At 49.5% G+C, this 13,406-nt stretch overlaps 1 protein-coding gene across 8 annotated transcripts in view; it reads left to right on the forward strand.

Moving 5' to 3' along the window:
• Window positions 1-13,406, forward strand: part of LOC310756814 (zinc finger protein RFP-like) — an 81,434-nt gene that overhangs the window by 41,661 nt on the left and 26,367 nt on the right. The window contains exons 2-5 of one of the 8 annotated variants that reach the window (XM_083601623.1): window positions 744-1,172; window positions 5,574-5,669; window positions 6,279-6,509; window positions 12,764-12,786. The exons of 6 other annotated variants lie outside the window; for them this stretch is intronic. In XM_083601623.1, the coding sequence (XP_083457749.1) occupies window positions 744-1,172; window positions 5,574-5,669; window positions 6,279-6,509; window positions 12,764-12,786 (779 nt within the window). The remainder of the gene's footprint in view (window positions 1-743; window positions 1,173-5,573; window positions 5,670-6,278; window positions 6,510-12,763; window positions 12,787-13,406) is intronic. One more of the 8 variants, XM_083601631.1, reaches the window with a different exon arrangement.

Consider the following 13,406-nt stretch of genomic DNA (forward strand, 5'->3'; position numbering starts at 1 on the left):
GACCAGGATGGGGAGTTCAGCGTAGACACACACAATAAAAACACATGAAATCATAAACCTAAGCAGGCAGCAGGTGTGTATGTGTGGCTTTGCTTTTCTTTCTTTTGACTGATTTACTTTAACTTACTTTTTGATCTGAAAGCCTAATCATATCAGCCACGGCAGGGGTCACCAACCTAAGGCCTGGGGCCCGGATGCGGCCCAATCGCCTTCTAAATCCGGCCACCGGACGGTCCGGGAATCAGCGTGTTTTTACATGAGTAGAATGTGTGCTTTTATTTAAAATGCACCTCTGGGTTGTTTGTGGGGCAAAAAAAATATAGTCCGGCCAACCACATGGTCTGAGGGACGGTGGACCGGCCCATGGCTGAAAAAGGTTCCTGACCCCTGAGCTACGGTGTCCCGTTTGTGGTGAATTCAAAAGTCCTGCTCCAGTCTGTTAGTAGACCTTTTATTAGCCTCATAATAGGTACATGGATCTCCATAAATTTTCCTGGGGACTGTAGTTAGTTAAGGGTGCTGGGAAATGTAGCTTTTGGGGGTAAACGGCCATTGCCAGGATTCTTTGGCAGACACCATGCACTTTGACTGCATGGTACGGATGTGAAGCTGCACACTGTAAGGGTTTCTCATGGTTTATGCTAATGCTTTGCAAAGACTATGAGTCACCCAGAGGGAGGGAAAGGCCCAACCTTGGACTTGAAACTGGAGAAACGAAACTAAGCCTTTTATTCCCACTTCAGGCAGACGAAATGGCAGATGAGGGTCCAGTCCAGAACCTCTGCGAGGAAACCACATGCTCTATCTGCCTGGAGTATTTCACAGATCCAGTGATCATAGACTGCGGCCACAATTTCTGCCAAACCTGCATCACCCAGGCTTGGGGAAACTCGGACCAAGATGCTTCTTGCCCTCAGTGCAGGGAACCTTGTCAGCAAAGGAATTTCAGGCCCAACCGGCAGCTGGCGAGCATTGTGGAAATAGTCAAGAAATTCAGCCTTCAGATGGCCAGAGGGGCGGAAGCGCTGGGAAGGGTTTGCGAGAGACACCAGGAGCCCCTGAAGCTCTTCTGCGAAGACGACCAAGCCCCCATCTGTGTGGTGTGTGACAAATCCAAGGAGCACAGGAAGCACAAAGTGATCCCAAAGGAGGAGGCCTTTGAGGAGTATCAGGTAGGGAGATGTAGGATTGGGGACCAGACTTCCAAGGGACGCTCACTTATTCACTTATTCTAGGGGGAAATATTTCAGCCTGAAGGCCCCATTTTTCTCTAGGTGACATTCAGGTGGGGCATGTGGGTGGGTGTTTGTGTCCCAAACGCTGCTGTACTGTTTTTAATATTCAGTTGGAAGCCGCCCAGAGTGGCTGGGGAAACCCAGCCAGATGGGCGGGGTACAAATAATAAATTATTATTATTATTATTGGGTCCCGAGGCAAAAGGGACAGAGCAACACTTGAAAATTTAACCTTTTTGCAGTAGGCTAGTTCCCACAAATGCTCTCATTGCCGTCTATGTTCACTATCTAAGTAAGCGGGAAGCATTGGTGGAGTTCATTCTAGCCAGGCAAAAAAAGACCCGAGGAGGATGTGAACTGCAGCTGGTGAATGTTGCAGCCTGAAGCCAGATAGCGAGGCCTGCAGCTCCTATCTCGTACCGAGCATTCAGAAGTAGGAACATTCGCAAGAAGTTCCAACTTGAAAAGTACCCATTTCAACCATCTCCCACCTTTTCCTGCCCCAGGAACCCAGAGAACTACCAGGGCTGGATGGAGAAGGCTGGTCTGAGGGTCATAGCTCAGCTTCTGCTTTGCCTGAAGAAAGTCCCAGGTTCATTCCTTAGTATTTTTATGTAGAGCTGGGGACAGCCTTTGACCCAAACCCTGGAAAGCAGCTTTCAGTCAGTATAGAAAACAGACTCCGTATAAGCCAGCTTCTTATATTCCTAGTGGAAGCATTTGATGTTCCCCAGTCCCAGCAGTCTCTCTTTTTCTCGAGTCCCAGAATTTATGTTGGGAAATGGATGTTATGCCCACCAGTTTCTGCTCAGGAGCCCTCCCCCCCCCCCGTGGTCTAGGAGGGCAGTCTGCCCAGTGGAAATGTTGTCAGGAGCTGGGGATGCAGGGATTAGCACTCCAAAGCCAGTCCTCAGAGGGAAAAGGGTGCACCATTGTTGCCTGGAGAGAAGAAGAAGAGTTTGGATTTGATATCCCGCTTTATCACTACCCGAAGGAGTCTCAAAGCGGCTCACAATCTCCTTTCCCTTCCTCCCCCACAACAAACACTCAGTGAGGTGAGTGAGGCTGAGAGACTTCAGAGAAGTGTGACTGGCCCAAGGTCACCCAGCAGCTGTATGTGGAGGAGCGGAGACTCGAACCTGGTTCACCAGATTACGAGTCCAGCGCTCTTAACCACTACACCACACTGGTGAGAAACACCACTGTCACCTTCTCATGCCACAAAGTGGGCTTCTGGGCTCCTAGGGAAGGGAGCTGGGATGTGGTGGCTTGCAGGATCAAGGTGTGCAGGGATCTGCAGACGGGGCCTCACGTGACTCAATCCTGCTTGCAAAGGATTCAAACAAGGAGGTTTGTTTTGCACACACTCCCGCTCAAATGCTTCTGGTGAAAAAAAGGAAGCCCTTCCTTCTTGCCAAGCTCTTTGCAAATCCGTTGCTTTTAAATATGCTGCATTGTGTCTTGTAACATGACTGGAAAGCTCTGCAGCCACTTAATGATTTACTATACAACTTCCTTGTTGCTCAGGACTGCAGCCATAGAAAAAGTAACAAAGTCCAATATCCAAAGTTCAGTCTTCTGACTGTATTCAGCACTAAACACACGAGCAAGCTCCATAGCACATAAGCAAGGGACAACAAACTGAAGCTCAATCCAGACAAGACTGAGGCACTGTTAGTGGGTGGAACCTAGACAGAATGAGTGGGAGAGCTCCTGCTCTTGATGAGGTTACACTTCCTCTGAAGGAGCAGGTTCGTAGCTTGGGGGTCCACCTGGATCCTTTGCTGTCACTCAAGCCTCAGGTGGCCTCTGTGGCCCAGAGTGCCTTCCATCAGCTTCGGCTGGTGACCCAGCTATGCCCCTATCTGGACAGGAGTAGCCTAACTACTGTTGTCTATGGTCTAGTAACCTCAAGGTTAGATTACTGCAATGTGTTATAGGTAGGGCTGCCTCTGAAGACGGTTGGGAAACTTCAGCTAGTGCAGAATTCAGCTGCCAGGTTACTTGCCAGAGCAAGACGGTTTGAGCGTATTACACTGATCCTGGTCCTACTGCACTGGCTACCAATTAGTTTCCGGGCTCAATTCAAAGTGCTGGTTTTGACTTATAAAGCTTTAAATGGCTCAGGACTGCAATACCTCAAGGACTGCCTCATTCCATATAAACTTTCCTGGACCCTGAGATCATCTTCTGAGGCCCTCCTTCGTGTGCCCCCTCCTTGAGAGGTCAGGAGGGTGGCAACACAAGAACAGGGCCTTCTCTGCAGTGGCTCCCCATCTGTGGAATGCTCTTCCCAGGGAAGTCCGCCTGGTGCCTTCATTATACACCTTTAGCTGCCAGGCAAAAACGTTATTGTTATGTACTGAAGTTCTCACCCTGGGCCAGCAGGGGGATACTGTAGATAGTTTTCACTCAGGTCCACGTCAGTTATTTTAGGCGGGAAACCCTGGGTTGTTGTTGCTACAATGTTGACAGCCGGCTGCCTATAAAAGCAGGCCGGCTGAGCTGTTTGCAGTTCAGTTCTGTCCAGCTTACAAGTAAAGAGCTGCTCTGGAGAAATCGCTGTGTCGTCTGCTATGTTCGCCCACAACTTAACAGTTATTTTTAACCAGGCCTTTGGTTGATTTGATTGACATCCTATGCCCTTTTAAAACGTGGTTCTTTTTTGGTGGGTATGGAGTTGTTTTTATTTTGATTATATATTTTGTGGTATTATATTTGGATTTTGTTCTGTGAACTGCCCTGATACCTTCGGGTATAGGGCAGTATATAAATTCATTCATTCATTCCATCTATCAATCAATATAGGTCACAGTAGCCCATCTTGCATGCAGAAATCCTTAGCCTTTCTAGGTAGGGCTGGGAATATACAATGGTACTTCGGTTCTCAGACTTAATCTATTCTGGAAGTCCGTTCCAAAACCAAAGTGTTCCAAAACCAAGGCGCACTTTCCCTTAGAGGGTAAGGCAAATCAGATTAATCCGTTCCAGACTTTTAAAAACAACCCCTAATTTTAACATGATTTTTACTATCTAACGAGACCATTGATCCACAACATGAAAATAATAATCAATGTACTTTACTATAAAATAAATAAGACAGTATTGTAGATGATAAAAATAAAAAATATTTTTTTTCTTTACCTGCACTGATAATAGTCATTGTTTGGATGGGGGGCTTTTATCTATTTCCGCAATCGCACAATCAATCAATCAATCAATCAATCAGTAGCTGAACTGGGTTCCACACAGTCACAAAAACAAATTAACTGAAAAAGTCTCAAAAACAAAAACAACAAAATAAATAGCAAAAACAAAAGTGCCAAACTTAATCCATTCCAGAAGTCCATTTTACTCCTGAAATGTTTGAAAACCAAGGCGCAGCTTCTGATTGGTGCAGGCGACCCCCAGGGAAACAATAGCCACATTGTATGTTTGGCTTCTGAAAAATATTCGAAAACAAGGACCAAGGCGTTGGAATTCCAAGGCATTTAAGAACCAAGGAACCAATGTACTTGATCAGAAATCCAGTCAGTACAGCCAGTAGTGAGCTAGTTGGACCAGAGGTACATATAGCTCAGTATAAGACCGCTTCCCCTCTTTCTAGATATGTCCCAAAACCCCAGAGCATAGGTATCAGGTATTAGCAATGTAGCCATTTGGCTCACAATTCTGCTGCAGAACCATATCAAAGCTTCCTATTAGCAGAGGCCCAGGAAGTTCTACCTGCAAAATACTGCAAGGGGGAAAAGGAGGAGCAAATGTTGTGAAGTTATGAGGGGTAAAGGATGTTATTAGGGCCAGTGCGGTTTCTTCTGGGGGAACTCAGTGGAACCAGCAGTGTGGCACTTCCTGTGACAACTTCATGGTGAATACTGCAAGTTGTTTTTCTTAAAAGAAAAAGACAAAGAACGAGCTCTGAATAGGGCTGTGCACCAGCCGCAACCTTTGGTTCGTACCCCAATTTAAGAACATGGTTTGGTGCAGAAAATGTGAGAGGGTGACTGAATTGGCTCAGGATCTGAATCCAAATCCCATACAGATATTCTGTTTTGTGCAAATCTGGTATATAAGAAAACTTTTTATCTCTTATGCTATGTCCCCATAATTTTGAGTCCCCTTGTTTCCCCCCATATTTAATCAGAAAATTAAATATTAGCTATATAAATATGCATATGTGAATCCTGATCTAATTCTACATTGAGAATGGAAGTTTCTTAGAAGCTGTACATAGACTCCTTTCAAGCTTCGTGTTCTTGGTTTGCAGAACAAGCATGCCTGTTACAGTTTATATCTCTGCTGCCAAAACTAACCCAAATGCCTTTTCACCCACCCCAGGGTAAAATTCTGCGTCATTTGGAGTTCCTGAACAAACAGAGAGAAGAAATTCTGTCTTCTAAACTGACAGTGGAGACCGAAAGCCAGAATCTGCTGGTATGTAGGTTCAAACTTGTATAGCTTCCCTCTCCAGGATGATTTTACTTGACAGAGTGAGGCCTTAATTCTTCGCTTGCACAGTGTCCCAGGTCTGATCATTGGCATTCTCAATTAAATGGATAATGGGTGGTAGAGTTGGGAAAGGTCTCTGCTTCAGACCTTGAAGAGCAGGACAGGCTAAAACTGGTAGGGCTGTCTAGGGGCGAATGTAGTCCTTGACTCCAAAAATGTCCACCCATGCCAGCATTAATCCTTTAAGAATGAACCCCACCAAGCCAGTCTTCCTCCTTCTCATCACTTCCTCACGGCCCTACTATTAGGCAGAGTGAGGTGGCCAAGGCAGGATGAAGATACCAGCAAATAGAGAGCAGCAGCAGGAGCTAATAGATCAGTAATAGGTGAGCAGCAGGAAAATACTGAGGACTGAGCCAAGCAAAGAGGCCGTGTCCTGCTAAGCCAGCCTGCCTGCCTCCCTCAGCTGTGACTGAACTTCTGTACCATTGTGAGTGTTGAAGTAAACATCAACTGCCCTGCCAGTCAGGTTGCGCACATGGAATCAAAGGGACATCTAAATGTCTTTGTTCGGCCATGATTCTCTCCTTGCAGAAGCAGACAGACATGGAGAGGCAGAAAATCATGGCTGATTTCAAGCAATTGCACCAGTTTCTGGAAGAACAAGAACACCTCCTGCTGGCTAAGTTGAAGGAACTGGACGATGGGATCAAATCCTGTGAGGACCAACATATTGCAAAACTATCTGAGGAAATGGCCTCTATTGAAGACCTTATCAAGGAGCTGGAAAAGAAACAGAAACAGCCAGCGACTGAATTCTTGCAGGTAAGAGTTGGCACAATGAAATAATCCAGGTTGTCCTCTGGGGAAGGGCTGTACCACCACACACTCTGTTCATTGGTCTATACAGTGGTACCTCGGGTTAAGAACTTAATTCGTTCAGGAGGTCCATTCTTAACCTGAAACTGGTCTTAACCTGAGGTACCACTTTAGCTAATAGGGCCTCCCGCTGCCGCCGCCCAATTTCTGTTCTCATCCTGAAGCAAAGTTATTAACCCGAGGTACCATTTCTGGGTTAGTGGAGTCTGTAACCTGAAGCGTCTGTAACCTGAAGTGTCCGTAACCTGAAGCGTCTGTAACCCGAGTGTCAGGGAACTGCCGTCGGAACTAGAGGAGGAGGCGAGGCTCCACAGTGATGCTGGAGAGGGGCCAAGCAGGGAGAGAGGCAGGTCTCCGGTTGGGGAAGAAAATCAGCGCAACACCAGGGATAGAGGGGGGCCGATGGGGGAAGCAGAGAGCAGGCTCCGGGACTCTTCACTGGACACCAGTGGGGAGAGCACAGGTCCTCCGCTACCCACGCCCTCCCTGCACAGAAGACTTCCGCGCAGGGAGAGTAGGAGGAGACTGGGCGTCAAACAACTTTTATGTTGGAAAAGGTTTAAGAAACGCCCACTGATGGATTCTGCCAGCGACTGAACAGCCACGGAATGAATGGCTGTCCAGAGAGAAACGGTTTAACCAGGCAACCTAACCCAGAGCAGTGGTAACTTACGCACAAGCAACCCCCCATACGCATTACAGCAATCCGTCAGTCCCTGAAGTTGCTTGTGCGCAGCGACAGGCAGGGGAGCATAATGAGTCAAACCGGAGAAGCCGGCACCACGGAGCGAGCAGCTGGAGTGCAGAATCTGGTGGAGAGGAACCGAGATTTAGAACAGCATGTGGCTCTGCTAACGGCCAGGCTGGACGAACGGAGGGCTCAGGATACCAAGGTCAGACCCACCCCCATCGCAAGGAAGGTACCGGGACTGGTGCACAAGTTTGGGGGGAAGCCCCAGGACTACAATGCGTTCCGAACGGAAATAGAGTATGCTTTGGAACTGCAGCATGATGATTTTGCTGACGATGGGCAGAGGGTGGCCTACATTGTGGGGCATCTGGAGGGCGGGGCCAGGGAATGGGTCAGGCCCCTAATGGCAACGCAAAATGCTGCCTTGAAAGACGTCAGGAAATTTTTTCAGGCAATGAATGCAATGTTTTCCAGCGAAGTGGAGCAAAATGTGGTTCGACGGCAATTGATGGGGTGCAAGCAGGGGAGCCAATCTGTTAGAGAGTACTGGTCGCGCTTTGCGATGTTAATCCACCGGCTGGGGTGGGATTTGGACGCTGAACCCGTTCAGATGTTGTTTGAGGAGGGGTTGTCCCCAACGGTCAAGGATGAGCTTTCCTGCGCGCCCCGCCCGCAGTCGATGGACCAGCTGACCAAGGCTGTGCTTGTGATTGGCGCAAGACAGGAAGCGCGGGCTCAGGAAAAGAGCGAAGGGAGAGGGGAACGTTGCCATGACTACCGCATTCCTGAAATACCGAGGCAGCATTCCCAGCCGGCTGAGCCAATGGAAATAGATGGCGCGCGCACGAGGTTTGAAACTCCACTGAAGGGCGCAAGAGGGAGGGAAAGGATTGGAAAACCCACAAGAAGTGTTTCCTCTGCCAACGGCAGGGACATTTTGCCAGGGTCTGCCCTCAAAGAAAGGCCTGGCAAGGGATGGTGGGAGCTGCTGGCTGTGAGGGGAATGGGGAAACGGATCAGGCCCAGGGAAACAGCCAAGCTTGGCTGCCAATCAGCGGGGACAGCAGCCAAGCCAACAACCAATAGAAGTGCCCCAACCAGACCCTCCCAGGGCAGCCATAGCCATAGAAGTGGTGCTAGAACTCCCAAAAGGGCACCCAGTCAAGGTGAAGGGGCTGCTGGATTCAGGCAGTTCCTGCAATTTTTTTAGCAAGAGCTTCACTCTAGAACACCAACTCCACCTGCTGCCTCTGGACTTTCCCTTGCAAGTGACTACCATTGATGGCAGGGAACTTCTGGGAGGGGAGGTGACGCACCAGACCCCACCAATGAGAATGAGGGTTTCTAGGCACACAAAGACCATTGCCTTTCACGTAGCCACACTGTCAGGACCCCCAATAATACTGGGAATGAGCTGGCTAGCACTGCATGATCCAGTAGTGGCATGGCATCAGCGGTCAGTCACCTTTGGGTCAGCTTACTGCTTGGAACACTGTATGGGGGGGAAACCCCAAGGATGACAGTGGCCAGGGTGGCTGGAGTGGCTGTGGAGCCCAAAGGGAAGGTGCCACCCCAATATGCTGACCTGCAGGAGGTCTTCAGCGAGAAGGAGGCGGATCGACTACCCCCCCCATAGGCCCTTTGACTGCCAAATCAACTTACTCCCAGGGGCTCAGCTGCTGGTGGGTAAACTGTATGCCATGTCAGACAGGGAGATGCAGGAGTTGCGGGAATTTATTGACAAGAACCTGAAAAGAGGTTTCATAAGAGAATCAAAGGCAGTGGGGGGCAGCCCGGTGTTCTTTGTGGACAAAAAGGACACTAATAAGCCCAGGCTCGTTGTGGATTACAGGGGCGTCAACCTGGTGTCAGAACCCGTGACCTTCCCAATGCCCAGGATTGACAACATTTTAACACGGGTGAGGCAGGGGAAGATTTTTACCAAGCTGGACCTCAGGGGAGCATACAATTTGATCAGAATGAGGGAGGGGGACGAATGGAAAACCACAATGTTCACCCCCTGGGAGCCTTTGAGTACTTGGTTATGCCCTTTGGATTACAGTCGGGCTCCACCTGTTTTCAAGCTTTCATGCACCACGTGTTGGGGTCCCTGCTGTACAAAAACTGCGTAGCCTTCTTGGACGACGTCTTAATCTATTCTGACAATGAGAAGCAACATGTCAAGGACGTCAGGGAAGTGCTAAAGAGACTGCAGAAGCACCAGTTGTGGGTCAAGCTGGAAAAATGCCAATTTCACGCAAGGGAGGTTGAGTTTCTGGGGTACAAGTTGTCAGACAAGGGCCTAGCTATGGACCCCAGCAAGGTGCAGGCGGTACTGGAATGGAAGGCCCCCAAGACCCGGAAGGACGTGCAGAGGTTCCTAGGGTTCAGCAACTTCTACAGGAAGTTCATCAAGAACTTCGCCCATTTAACAGCACCCATCACAGATTGTCTCAGTAGCAAAAAGAAGTTCGTCTGGACGGAAGGGGCCCAGCAATCCTTTGAAAGCCTGAAGAAAGTGTTCGCGTCGGAAGAGCAGCTCCTGCACGTGGATCTGGAGAAGCCCATGAGGCTAGAGACTGACGCGTCAGACCAGGCCATAGGAGCTGTACTTTTGCAGCCAGGAACCCAGCAAGGCTGGAGGCTGTGCGCCTTTTTCTCGAGGAAGCTGAGCAAGTCGGAGTAGAACTACACGGTGTATGACTGCGAACTGCTAGCTATCTTTGCAGCATTTCGCCGATGGGGACATCTGCTAATAGGGGCGCGGCACAAGATCCAGGTTTGCACGGATCACAAGAACTTGGAGTACCGGAGGACTGCGCAAGTACTCAACCAGAGACAGATTTGATGGGTACAAGAATTCTCCAAGTTTTCCTTCGAGATCTGGCATGTGCCGGGAGAGGAGAATGTTAGAGCCGATGCTCTCTCCCGGAAGCCGGAGTACATGGAAGGAGAGGGACCGCTGGAAGCCCGACATGTGTTCCCCGAGGACAGATGGGTGTGTGGGGGAGTGTTGGTTGGGAAACGAGAACTAGCCGGTCTCACCAGGGACGACGAGTTCGCCCAAATTAAAATCAGGGAACTACGGGAACGAAGGGAAAACCATGGGGAGTTTGAGGAAAAGGAAGGGGTACTGTACTATAAGGGAGCGCTGTACGTACCAGGGGAGACCTTGAGGGGAAAGGTACTCAAACAACTCCACGACAACCCAACAGCGGGGCACTTTGGTCAGCACAAGACCATGCTGCTTGTCACCAGGCAGTTCTGGTGGCCAAGGGTAAGGGAAGATGTACGGGAGTACGTACAGGGGTGCGACCGCTGCCAGAGGGCGAAGGAGGAGAGGGCGGCCCCTGCAGGGTTACTGGAACCCTTACCCACGCCAGGAAGACACTGGGAGGTGGTGTCCATAGATTTTATGGCAGATTTGCCCAAATCAAGGGGGAAGACAGCAGTTATGGTAGTAGTCGATCTACTGACAAAAATGTGCCATTTCATAGCTTGCTCACATGCGGTGACGGCAGAGGAAACGGCCAGATTGTTTGTGGATCACATCTTCAGGTTGCATGGGGCTCCCTCGAGGGTCATCTCAGATCATGGGAAACAATTTACTTCAAGGTTCTGGAGGAAGCTCATGAGCTTGCTGCAGGTCGAGGTGGGCTTCTCGACGGCGAGACACCCGGAAACCAACGGGCAAGCGGAACGAGCGAACAGTATACTCCAGCAATACCTGCGCTGCTACGTCAGCGAGAGACAGAACGATTGGGTCGAGAAACTAGCACTGGCTGAATTTGCATACAATAACGCTGAACACGTGTCCACGGGAATGAGCCCGTTCATGGCCAATTATGGGTGTCACCCCAGGGCCTTGCACCAGCAACTCCAGATGAATTTGGAGAGGGCCAAGGAAATTTACAAGAGGCAGGTAGACAAGCACTGCCGGGAAGGGGAGACCATACGGGTGGGGGACCGGGTGTGGTTGTCAACCCGAGGGTTACCCTTTAAGGGAGGGTGCAAGAAGTTGCAGCCGAGGCGGCTGGGACCTTTTGAGGTAACACAGCAGGTGAACCCCGTGGCATTTAGGCTCAAGCTGCCTGACAGCATGAAGTTACACCCGGTGTTCCATAGGTCCCTACTCTCTCCATACAGGGAGGGGCGGGAATTCCCGGGACAGGAGGGAGAAGTCACCACACACCTGCAAGTAGAGGAGAGGGAACACCACAACCAAGCTACGGAAATACTCGATTCCAGGTGGCGGGGGCGCAAGGTAGAGTACTTGGTCACTTGGGAGGGAGAACCCAGGTCGGAAGACACGTGGGTTCCCGCGGAGGCAATCAATGACGGGTATCTAGTGGAAGAGTTCCACAGTCGGTTCCCACACAAACCAAAACCACCAGCGAGATTCTGGGAGGAGCAATTTGGCACCATCGACGACGAGGAGGAGTTTGAGGGTTTTCCTGACTCCGAAGAGGAGGGAGGAGAAGCGTCGGAGAGGGAGGATTCAGACTGGGAGGCCCACCCCGCGGGGAGAGATCAGAGCGGGTGGGAAGTGGGTTTTGAATCCTCTGAGGATGGCGACAGCTCCTTCCGAGGATTCCCCGCATCGTCGGCCGAGGACAGGGATGAAGTTGGATCCCAAGGTTGGGCCGGGGGTGGAGGGGGTTCTGGGGGGAAGATGGATGTCAGTGAACTGCCATCGGAACTAGAGGAGGAGGCGAGGCTCCACAGTGATGCTGGAGAGGGGCCAAGCAGGGAGAGAGGCAGGTCTCCGGTTGGGGAAGAAAATCAGCGCAACACCAGGGATAGAGGGGGGCCAATGGGGGAAGCAGAGAGCAGGCTCTGGGACTCTTCACTGGACACCAGCGGGGAGAGCACAGGTCCTCCGCTACCCACGCCCTCCCTGCGCAGAAGACTTCCGCGCAGGGAGAGTAGGAGGAGACTGGGCATCAAACAACTTTTATGTTGGAAAAGGTTTAAGAAACGCCCACTGACGGATTCTGCCAGCGACTGAACAGCCACGGAGTGGATGGCTGTCCAGAGAGAAACGGTTTAACCAGGCAACCTAACCCAGAGCAGCGGTAACTTACGCACAAGCAACCCCCCATACGCATCACACCGAGGTACCACTGTAGAAGTATTTACAGTAGGCATGTGCACTTCAGGATTTGGTTGATATATAAGCAAAGGGAAAAGTAATAAACTGCTGGAAGGAACTGGGTTGGTCAAAGAAAGCTTGACAAAAACAATGAGTCCATTTAATGTCCATTCAAGTTGCATCTTGTTGGTATCTCCAGCCTGCTCCCCCTTAAGGCTCTAACATGGCAAGGACTGAGAGCAGCTTCTCACGCCCGCCTTGCCCAGTGGGGCCCGTGGTCCTTGGACTAGCACGTTGTGTCTGCAGAAAACATTGTGTTATACATAGAAAGATACAGTATGTCCCCTCTGTGAACTGATGTTTGGGAGGGGTCTGTGCAAAGGACTGAATTTCTCTCATTCTGTCTCTTCCATCTAGAATATGAAAAGCATCCTGGAAAGGTATGTGGCTTTGTTATGAATATGAATAATATATTTTTTAATTTTATTAAAAATATATATATTAATAATATTAATTTATTTCATCGGAGGTAAGGGATAATTTAATTTGGTCTATACTTTTATGTGAACCAATCTACTTCACAGTTTACAGACCAATAAGCAGATCAGAAAACAGTTACCAATCTGCTTCACAATTTTACAGATTTTGTGATGCATTTTTTAAATCCAAACCAGCGTATCTTGTGTGGGGAAATGTACAAAAAGCGTACTGGGGGATGCCTAGAACAGCATACAAAAATGCATAAGATTGGGGGAGGTTATGCATATAAAATGCATAGTTTAGGAAGGAGTGATGATATTTCTTCATCTATTGTATACTTCATATCAGAGATGTTGTTGGTCTTGGATTATTAGATTTCTTATTTGCCCTCCACTGTCAGGGCAGTTGATGGATTAAAATACAATACAGTGGAACCTTGGTTCCCAAACTTTATCCGTTCTGGGAGTCCGTTTGACTCCCGAAGCAGTTTGGGAACCAAGGCACAGCTTATGATTGGCTGCAGGAGCTACCTGCAGCCAACCAAAAGCTGTGGAAGCTGCGCCAGACATTCGGCTTTCAA

Source organism: Podarcis filfolensis, assembly GCF_964270895.1.
Source record: "Podarcis filfolensis genome assembly, chromosome: 2".
Taxonomy (NCBI): domain Eukaryota; kingdom Metazoa; phylum Chordata; class Lepidosauria; order Squamata; family Lacertidae; genus Podarcis; species Podarcis filfolensis.